This window comes from Plasmopara halstedii (genome assembly GCF_900000015.1).
Source record: "Plasmopara halstedii genome assembly, contig: Scaffold_262, whole genome shotgun sequence".
Lineage (NCBI taxonomy): Eukaryota > Oomycota > Peronosporomycetes > Peronosporales > Peronosporaceae > Plasmopara > Plasmopara halstedii.
Genome location: NW_020187183.1, coordinates 498,188 through 508,790, shown reverse-complemented (window position 1 = coordinate 508,790; position 10,603 = coordinate 498,188). Strand labels below are relative to the sequence as shown.

At 44.8% G+C, this 10,603-nt stretch overlaps 3 protein-coding genes across 3 annotated transcripts; 1 reads left to right on the top strand and 2 right to left on the bottom strand.

Annotated features, from left to right (window-relative positions):
* Window positions 1-156: 156 nt before the first annotated feature.
* On the top strand, window positions 157-2,134 carry PHALS_04553 (uncharacterized protein; the record flags this gene model as incomplete). The annotated part of the gene is made up of 2 exons (XM_024722381.1): window positions 157-662; window positions 742-2,134. 2 exons carry the CDS (start codon window positions 157-159, stop codon window positions 2,132-2,134), a joined length of 1,899 nt encoding a protein of 632 aa, XP_024573463.1.
* A 331-nt stretch (window positions 2,135-2,465) lies between these two features.
* On the bottom strand, window positions 2,466-2,950 carry PHALS_04552 (uncharacterized protein; the record flags this gene model as incomplete). The annotated part of the gene is made up of 4 exons (XM_024722380.1): window positions 2,466-2,614; window positions 2,712-2,722; window positions 2,778-2,830; window positions 2,915-2,950. The coding sequence occupies 4 exons, from the start codon at window positions 2,948-2,950 to the stop codon at window positions 2,466-2,468; spliced, it is 249 nt and encodes an 82-aa protein (XP_024573462.1).
* Window positions 2,951-3,823: 873 nt separating this feature from the next.
* PHALS_04551 (uncharacterized protein) lies at window positions 3,824-4,257 on the bottom strand (the record flags this gene model as incomplete). The annotated part of the gene is made up of 3 exons (XM_024722379.1): window positions 3,824-4,074; window positions 4,162-4,180; window positions 4,246-4,257. 3 exons carry the CDS (start codon window positions 4,255-4,257, stop codon window positions 3,824-3,826), a joined length of 282 nt encoding a protein of 93 aa, XP_024573461.1.
* Between the last annotated feature and the right edge of the window lie 6,346 nt (window positions 4,258-10,603).

Below are 10,603 nucleotides of genomic sequence, written 5' to 3'. Positions count from 1 at the left end.
CTAATTTGGTTTGGAACCAAGTCACCAGAAGATCAGAAAGTTGCGATTGATCTTTTAGCACAGAGGTTGAAGAAGGATCCGCTCACCCTATCCACTATTATTGCTAATGGAAAGCAAAAGAATGGCATATATTATCACTTAGCAGATGCGGTGGAGATGAAATGGTGGATAAGCCTATCGACAGATGAGATGTACAAAAAATTAGGACTTTTCCCTATCGAAGACCACGGAATATTCGTGTTACAAGTGGGTCAATTGATTTGGGAAAAAATCAACAGGTTGGGAGAAGAGGTATTTAACACATTCATGCTGACAAAAATGCTTGAGCGATCAAAGGATGAGATTAAGTGGGCTCGAATTATTTACGATCTACAGAATGAATATGAAATGGGCTTTTCACTTGTCAATTTATTTGATGGTCTTATTTGGGCAAAGGATAAAGGTGCAGAAGGCTGCAGACCCAGCGAGGCTGTCAAGTTTCTCACAGATGTTAAATTTACAAGTATGCTTGCTACCAAAAATTCTCGCGAGGAAATTGTCAAAAAGGTGCTGATAAAACTTCGTGAGCGGTCGAAGGATGAACTCATGTGGGCAAAACTGGTTTATATGCTAAGATTTCACGAAAAAGTTCCCGACGTCTTTGACGCTGTGATTCGTCCACAGTATGCCGAATCATATGTTCAAGTCTTATACTCACCCAGTAAGGCTATTAAGCATCTGACAAGTCCACAATTCGTAAAGGTGTGTCAAACATATAATCCGATCTTTGCGAGCACGATTTATTACAAGTGGCTACTTATGGGGTCTGATGATGAACTGGGCCAAGCTGTTGTACATTTTGCGTAACGACGACGAAGTGTCCAAAATTGCTCCCGATCTGTTGGATTTGATTCTAAGTTTATGGACAAAAAATCCATATGGTTCGGTTCAATATTCTCCACACGCTTCTGACTGGAGGGAAGAGACCTTGACAAACATTAAATTTACCGTTTTAAGTGAATACGCGGATTTTTCAAGTGACAATCCCAACACATTTATGCTAAAAACGTTGCTAAAGCTATCGCCAGAAGAAGTAGAGTGGGCTCTCGTTCTCAATAAGCTGCAAAAGAGTAACGATGTGCAAAATCCTTTATCAGGTGTGCTTGGTGCTCTTCTCCACTCATGGATCGCAACGCCACAACATGCAGCTGCGAAGAATGATCACATACTTATCGACGCTTTTCGTTTTTTGCTAAAGACTATCCGACCCCGCTCAGCAATTCGTGACACTGCACAAAAAATGGCGCACGAGCTGCTTTTGAAATCGAAGAATGCATACATGTGGGCTGCTTTTCTCTATAAGCTACAAGAAGATGAAACCTTGACCAAGACAGCTTCTCCAGTCTTTGATATTCTTGTTCAAATCCATAAGCCGAACGGAGCAAAAATCGATGAGATCAAGTCAACTGTCAATACTCTAAAAAAAACAGATCTCACGGAAGCGAAACGCTACACAGATAGTTTGATACATCCTGTGCTCGAATTAATACCAGATTGGAGATCAGATCTAGTCACGTGGGCTAAAGTGTTATATCTCCTGCAAAACATCGAATCCGTGGAGCTTCAACCTCTTTTTTCCTATTTATTAGAGACCTTGGTTTATAAATGGGCGACAGAATTTGGTATCAAAGATAATGAAATGTTTCTTTCAAGTGATCATTTTGATGAATTGAAGGTGTACGCACAGTTTTCGAATGACGATCCCAATGTGTTACTGCTGAATAGTCTGCGAGGCCATTTGCACGATGACTTGACGTTGGCTCGCCGTTTAAATGAAGACAGGAAGAAGAAGTCGTTTTTAATTGGTGCTTTAAGCGCTCTTCTCTGCTCATGGATTGGAATGCCTTTCGATGTGAATACACATATTGAAACTATGACAATACTTGTTCGTGTTTATGAGTATCTGTCTCATCCAATGCGCATTGTCGATTACAACAAGAACCAGAATTTTGGTGAAACCACACTGGACGCAATTCTTGACGAATCGGCAGATAAAGTCATGTGGGCCAAATTTTTAAACAAGCTACAGAACGATGCATTCTTGCACGATCTTATTTTCGAAGTGTCAAAAGATCTTGTGTCAAGAATGGAATGAACGATCGCTTGCAGAGATCTAGAGCATTCAATCAGCCTTGATACTTTCTTTTCATTACGTGCTTACGATGGAATGCTGTCGCTTTTTAAAGTTTGGCATGAAGAGGTCAATTAAGTACGTCAGGCTAACTCTTTGCGTGATACTTTTTGTTCGAAGCTAATTTGTTTCTTTCGCGACAAGACTTTTAGTCCTGAGAGCAATGATTGCTTCAGATCCGACAGGATCGACTGCATAATTGCGTAGAAAGACAAGCGCTGATGCCTGAAGTAGACATTGCATTTGTTGCAGCTTTCTAATACATGTATTTTTCCCAAAGTGTTGTCTAATAATGCTAGGCATTTTGAGCTCCATCATGGAACACTATTTTGTGCCTTGCGATAGGCTCCTGCAGAGACGGCAAGCAGCGCAAATAGTTTGCGTACGAGAGAGAGTGCTTTTCGCATAGGCATTCAGACGAAAACCATGCACATGCCTCTATTTCTGTTTAAGGCAAAACATTAAAATTGCTTTTTCTCGTAGCCCATATCTCTCACACTGCATCATTAAACGCAGGTGGGCCACAGTGAAATACCGCTACCTTCAGAGACACTTTGGGCAACAGTTCAGCAAGTAATGCCGTATCGAATTGTTGACCAGCTTGAACCGACTCAAATCCTTAGCACCTTCTTCGTTGGCCTTGTGGAGCACGTGGTGTACCTTTATGCGGGCATTAAACATATTGGCCAGTGGCTCCAAGTGAGTGAGTGCAATAATATGGTTCAAAGAGTGGTTACAATCTACCAGCGTAAATTTAACTATGTCCTTACTCTCGTCCATAATCGCACAATTCAACTGCAGCATGAGTGATGCCCGTGCCTGCAGCAATCATGATATCATGGTTTACATTTGTCATCTTCAAATGACTTTTGATCGTCACGACTCCTGCACTGGGGTATCCAAGCATTCCTTGTGGTCCCAAAATCTCGACTGAATCTCCCACTACCAAGTTATCCATACGTGCTCATGACCCCATTGGAATAAACTTTGACCAATAAATTAAAAGATCCTAACTGGGTGATCGAGGTTGTTGTAAGTTCCAAAATCCTTAGTACCAGGTAATTTGAAAGTAAATTTAACAGTCTGTTGACTAACAGTCCGCTTGTGTTCTAGCGTGAAAGAACGCCATTGCATTCTGTCCACTGCGAATCTGGACGTCTCTGAAGCGACAATTACTGTTGTTGGATCCAATAGAGCGATGTTACATTTGTCCAACATTCCATGACCATTACCTCATGGATGTTTCTCATTAAAAAGGTCAGTGCAGTCCCCTTCGACCGCTAAAAGCACTTCTGCAATGCCTCCAGGATGATATTTTAAAGATATGGCGTCAAATTGTACACTTTACCGTCCAATATACTCCAGAAGTCGCATTCGGTGCAGTGGAAATTCACTTCTTCCATCGAAATGGCGCGACGTGCGGGACCGCCACGAAGACCTGATCGATCTTGACCCGATTGACATAGCTGCATCCTGTACATTCACATCTTAAATGTATCGTTCATAATAGTATTGAGAAGGTCATATACGAATCGATTTATAGCCGGGGGATAGCGCTACCTTTTTGCGGCGCTGGACCATAGTCAAGCATCTGCTCATTATAATAAAATTTGACGGTGTATTGGGTGATAGAGTGATTGCACATACGCCAATTTAAGAGCTTCTTCCTTTGGCTCCTTGACGACAATTTCGCTTCATTATCTGCTTCTCTATTGGCATCATGACAGTCTGTTCTCCTTCAACGTCTCCTCCTGTCACACTCTCAATTTCAGCCTTTACTACCTTAGCAGTAGACTCCAGACTTGTTTCCATGTCATCTTTATGTGCCTCCTCTGGCTTCATCTTCTTGACTTCAAACTTTTCTTTTCCTTCCTTCTTCCGTCTCTCCTTTTGCGTCGCCGCTTCTTTCCATTTTTTTTAGAAACAATTTAGTCCGTTTTTGTAGTCAATGCCGCATCCAGCCATTCCTGTTCCACTTGCCACTCGTGTACTAAGTAAAAGCGTCGGGCGCTACAAGTACATAAAAATTATCACGACATGCCTCTCACCTGTTCGGCAATCATTGTCCGACGTACCAACACATTCATTTCGAGAAACCCTTTGCAAGAACAACAGGACACTTTTCTGTTTCCTAAAACATCAATGAATGTGTCCATACAAAGCTCCCCACGACTGTTAACGTCGATGTCTGTGGGGCTTTGGAAGCGCTATGACAAACGTGAAGATTATGATCGTGTGTATTGAGACCGCGGTATATATGTGTCAGTAGTGCTTGCGTGGTGACGAACGTTTGAGTGCATTAAGTGTTGCCGCTGCGTCAAACGAATGCGTCTGGTTTAATCAGATACGGAAGCGAGAGCTGAAGACCGTCAATGGACGTTTTGTTGACCTGGGCAGTAAACTTTAATAAATAAATTGCTATGAACGAGTTGTAAAATTCTAAGTTGTTGAACTTCTACCGCACGGGTGCGATTAAAATTAAATTGCTTATAGGAATATAGCGATATCGCTCGCGAAGTTCAACCGGAGCTACTAAGTACTTATAAATTTAGAAGCTCTTGGCTCCGCGCTAAGTGGAGCCTAAAGACTATCTTCGGTACGATCGTTGACTCGGACTCGTAATGCCATAGCTTCTTCTGTGCGAGATGTACGATAACCCCTTACACTTGGTGACACTTATTGTCAATTCGATGACTGTGTCCTCAAATGTACCCTCTTAAAGATTGAGCACGATATGTCCGTTGTACAACTAAGCACACCCGCGAAGCTCCTGACTTTAGTTTGTCTCCAGAAGAGAAACAATAGGCGCTGATGTGTCGAAAGCGGCTCGCTTAGGGGAGCGAGCTCACGAATGATGGGAATGAGATAGAGACACTTTCAGGCACGCCACGTCCAGGCTTTATTTGGAGCACAACTGGTTTCATCTGTGAAGCATCTTATGTTTAGCATTCAACCCTCCAAATACGGGCTAGGAAGTATTAAGATCGAATAGAAGGGTTGAGATGACTTTTTATCGGTTACGCATCTCAGCACGTCGCACTAGCGGACTAGGCTGTGAGCGAGAATAGGCACTTAAAGGAGTAGTTTAGAAAGCCATCTCCAACATGGTAGTTATTTGAAGAGCCGGATGTCTTGTAACGGGCGTAGCATTCGCAATCAGACTTCCTGCTCGCCCGTCAAGTGAGGCAAAATTCAATACAATATGACCAACATTTGTGTGCTCACATGGCTGTGATAGCGGAAATTTCAGTTGTAAAAACAGTCACCATCATCATGTAGGGGTGCAGCTTGCAGCAGGATTTCTACATCAGCTCATCTACCTCAAATTCGATTGGTGAGCATAGCGTTCATCTCGCAGAGGCCTATTGGAGTACGAAAGACGGAGGCTCAGCGAGTGCATCAGAGACATTAGACCTTGGATAGCTAAGGAATTTGAAAGCGACGTCTTAGCTAAAGTGTCACTCACAAACGTTACATCTGTGGTATGACATAAAATTTCCCCCCTTAACATTCATTTCCTTTGCTTGCGATGTTTGAAGGTTTGGCATCCACCAGAAAAACTCACACCCAAAAAGAGCTGTCTTCGTGGTTATCAAACCAGTGAGATGCAGCTCAAAAGATGTAAAATATTCTACGCAACGTTTGTGAGGATTGTTGGTTGTCGACATCAACTCATGAGCTTTGTGAGTTTGCGAGTAGACCTTATAGATTCAGGAGCGTCGTACGTAGTCGCTCCACGCGCGACTATCGAGAACGGTATTCAGTACGCAGAGTCATTTCAGATGCCAGATACAGATACATGATCCGTGAATTTTGGTATGGAGACAATCGATAATTAGTTTGATTCATCATGTGTATTTTTATAACTTGAACAGCTTAAAACCTTTTCTGGTATTGATTTCATTCTTGAGGTTCGAATTCACTTCTGGTATGAAGTACCTTAAACGCCATTCGCATGAATCAGTGAGAAGTAGGTACCACGCACTTCTTGTCATTGCTTTTTTTGCTAGAACAATCAAGTACGTATGTCGCGGACATTTAGCTGTGATAGTTTTAGAGATGATTATGGAATTGTCAAACAGCAAAGACATTGCTCTGTGCATCAGACGAAGCTCGGAGGGGAGACGCTGCAGGAAGACATGATTTTCAGAAATAACGGAGAAATTATCGTCATGTAACATGGGTTTGAAGTGTAATATTGATGAGACGGCAATGTGTGAGGGATGTCGCAATCACTCCGAGCGTATATTTGTGAAGACGTTTCATTCAAGTCAAAACATGAGGCCCTTGACTAAACTGTTAGGATTGACCGTATATCATGGATATCAGAGTTAAAAGTGTGCAGACCGAGTCGGAGCGGCTCACTGCCGCGATCTCCTGAGCAAGATTTGGTGGATACAGAACATGGTAGATTGCATATAAGAAGGCTTGTTTTATCAGCTATTTCTGTCACAATCTAATGGCACAGCGGAAACATCAGTATTGTCAGACAGATCCACGATGCGAGTCAGGGGGTTTGGGCGAAAATGATAAGCCATTTATGAATATAGTGATCGTGGTAAGTCTCCTTACAATCCCTCGGGAAGTATATCTCATTGAGCTTGAAGATTTGTCCCGTTTTGACGTCTGTAAAGAGTTTCAAAAGGTGCTCTCATGGTAATGGTAAAATTAGTGTACCACAGATAAATCTGTTTACCGTCAAGTGTCATAGATGAGTCCATTATTGATGACACTGGAACAGCGCTGAATGCGTGAAGTGGAGCAAATATCCAAATAGCGAATTGTATTAGCTTTCTTTGGAGGAGTATGACGACGTGGTGGCGTGAGACCCACCACGCGCTACTGCCACCGTATCAAACAGTATCTACCTGGGTTATAAAATTATACAACTTGTCTTGATTTGATGGCGACTACCAAGGAGTAGTGTGATGTCATGTACGATTTCTTTTGTGCTAATCACGAAGCGACCTCAGTGAGAGAGAAGGAATGATTGCACTCAGCGCCGACAGTCTCTGTCAGAAGTGCGATGGCAACAGATATTTGCCAGAACTTGTTACGGCCATCTTTTAAGCACAAATGCCGAATTCCAGACCATCATGCTACAAAACAGCATGGTCGATGTACCTCTCCTTAGTGCTGTTGCCCTTGTTGATATATTATTAACAGCTCAGCAGAAATAAGTGATCTCGTGCTAACTGCTGCGATTACGCTAAGTGGAATGCTCTAAGAACCGCTGGTTATACCACAAGAAATGTTGTATATATTGGCGAAGCTCAATGATCTAGTGCTATAGCTGTTTAGGCTACATCATGGACCTAAAACAAAATATTGATCCATAGCTGTGAATACCACGGATGATCTAATATTAATATCCACATCAAACACTTGCAAGCGCTCAAGATCATGCGCCTCAATAAGCTGGGTACTTATATCTACAGATGCGGTTTTGGGCTATTTTTCTCTATGAGATGCTTCATTGGGTAGCATGGTCTATAGGCAGATTCCGCGAAGATATGGGACATCATGAGCTGGTCAATTCTGCTGCCGCAAAAAGACTTAAGGAAGTGGTTTGGTCTTGCAGTGGGGCTGCCCTAGCTCTTTGCTAAGAGGAAGCTTACTAAGGTCACCGACCTTACGCTCTCTACCAGAACCAGTACGAGTGTTGCGAATCGATATCCGCTACCTCCAAGAGTACTTGAAACGCTTAACCAAGGCAAATACATTCTTCCGTCCAGAATTAAGACTGCATTTATTTGTTTATTTGCGGCAGAGCCGCCTATATCTAAAGTCTTAGGTTTTTTTTAACATAGTAAAACCTTTGAATTTGCATAACTTCTGGTAGTCCCACCACGTAGTGGCTTTCTGTTACGGTGTAGCCACGCCATTGAGTGATTCCAGCAATTTGTGTAATCTACACCTTTGTACGATCACACCATCTTGTGTGACCCACCCTTTCATACATGGGTGCGTGCAACCCCGTTACAATCCCCTCATCGAAATTGTGAATGCCCAAAACTCACGTTAAACTTTTGCATCATACGAGGCTCGCGTGTCTAAGACACCTTACGTCCCTAAGACCATCTTTAAGCGTTCTTCGCACAATGAGCCCTGTGTTTATGACACAAAAACACCCAGTCTAGCTTGTTCCTAGGGTGCCCGCAGGCAGAGCCCTATTTCGTCTTCTGCACGGAATGCATCCCCAGACAGTATATCCGCGGCTTCACCAGAACAAGTGCTGCTCGGTCTCTATGGCATTGCACCCATCGGAAACGCATTTGCGGATGCCTGGGTGTGACGCCACCAGGAACAGAATCGCGAGCGGACTGGCAGAAGACGGAACGCCAGTCGAAACTGCAAGTCGTCAACGATGGGGTACAATATTTACGCAGTCTCGGGCCGAATTTGACAAAAGACTTGATCTGTGCTTCGTTGACACGTTGTGGGCAGACAGTCATCGGGTGCGGTTTGCTTGGGGTTTTGAGTGTCCACATGGTGTATAGAAGTGCTGACTGTGGAATTGCCGAAAACGAGAACAATTTAGCGCCACTTGCCACGCCAAGATAGGGATGTTAGCCTACCCTTGGACTTCTTGATAGAGGCAGGGCGACTCGCAGCACACCAAGCCTCGCCACAATCTGCGTCGTCTCCTTGTACAGCCTGTCAAGCCATTTCGCTTGCAGTCCAGGCAGCGAAGACTCAAGAGTGAAGTAAATGAGTCGCTGTACAAAATCCTGTCGAGACGGCCACGCGCTACCTGTAGCCATGAAGTCCGACAGTGATCGCAGCCTGAAAACTCGCGACACATGCAGACGGAAGCTTCTCTGCGGCGCAGGCACCATGCCGATGCAGCGACGATGAGCCGCTGTAGTGCTTGATTGTTTAGTTTGCTCGTAATGCAGCTGAACGTTGGCGTGGAACCATATCGGCTGCTCAAGTTCATACGCTACTCGTTCCTCTGGGGGAAGGTCATGCCATGTTATCTTCCAGCGGGCCTTGTTCACAAGATGCATGACATTCGCCACCAAAGCGACGCTACATTCCACTGAATCAGCTCGCCGTGTCAGAGTGGAGAGATCGTGGGAAAGTCCAACGCGTTGCGCTTGCCGTAATGTGGCAGTATGGACACCAGCAACTCGACACCCGCCGTGGTCCAATTGCGCTCGCTAGTCGCACTTACCACACGCATGAACTACAGAAGTAGTGAAAGATGCTGATGTATGAAGTGCGCGTCTAAACATGGGACGCCAAGTCCTCCGTTGCTTTGTCTCTGATACACGAACTCACCCGGAATGAGCTGCACGTGCTTCGCGTCTTTGTCATGTTTGCAGCTCAGAATAAATCGTTTCAGCATAGACTGCCGGCGTCGCACGACTGTCTGTGGGATTGAGATATGAAGCGTGTAGTGCCACAGGCGCGAGAAAACCATCGTTTGTACAGCAAGAAGCCGACCACGAAGAGTTCGCGCACGTCGGTACCACGCCTTGATGCCGTTGTAGATGCGTTGGTCCAAGAGCTTGACGATTATGTTGTCGACTGGAGCTTGGCCGAATGGCATGCCCAAGTACTTGACAGTTTCGTTGCGACCGAGCACGTGGACGCCAGGCAACTGAGGACAGTCTCATTCCGATTAAGCGCCAATAGCACCAACTTGGCAAGGTTAAGCTTTGCTTCAGAACCGTCACAATAATCCGCTACGATTTCAAGCTGTGCCTGCAAGTTTGCAATCAAGCTGGTGAGAAAAGTTGAGTCGTCTGCAAAGAACGAGCCCGTTGTGGTGTGGTCCGCGCTCAAGAACACGCCATACTCCTCGTGTGAGCGCAGCAGATCGCCCAGAGGCTCGATTGCAAGAATAAAGATTAAGGCAGACAATGGATCGCCTTGCTTCACGCTGCGTGTTGGATGTAGTACCAGCTGGATATCGCCATTGATAAGTAGGTGGGCTTACTGCTTGGTGTACAGTAGCTGGATCCAAGCGATGATTTTTTTCCGAAGCCCATGCGCACCAACAGTCGAAACATGTATGCCCAGTTGACGCGATCAAACGCCTTTTGAAAGTCTAAAAACATTGCATATGCCTCTGGGTCTCGATTCATGACGAGATCTTGCAAGTCGGCGAGGAAGCGCACGTGATGATGAATGGAGCGACCTCTGACAAAACCCTTCTGATCTGGATGAATCAAGTTGACAATCACATTTTGCAGCCGATACGCTTGCGCTTTTGACAGAACTTTAACGTCGGCTGGCACGAGCGCAATTGGTCGGTAATTACCCGGCTCAACACGCGAACGTTTCTTGTGTAGCAGTACTACCGCCGACTTGCGCTGGCACACTTGGAGCTCGCCGCGTTGGAGTCGATCATTAAAGACGATCGCCAAACACTCACCAAACACGTTTGGTGCTACTTCGTAGAATCCAGCGGTCAAGCCGTCCAGA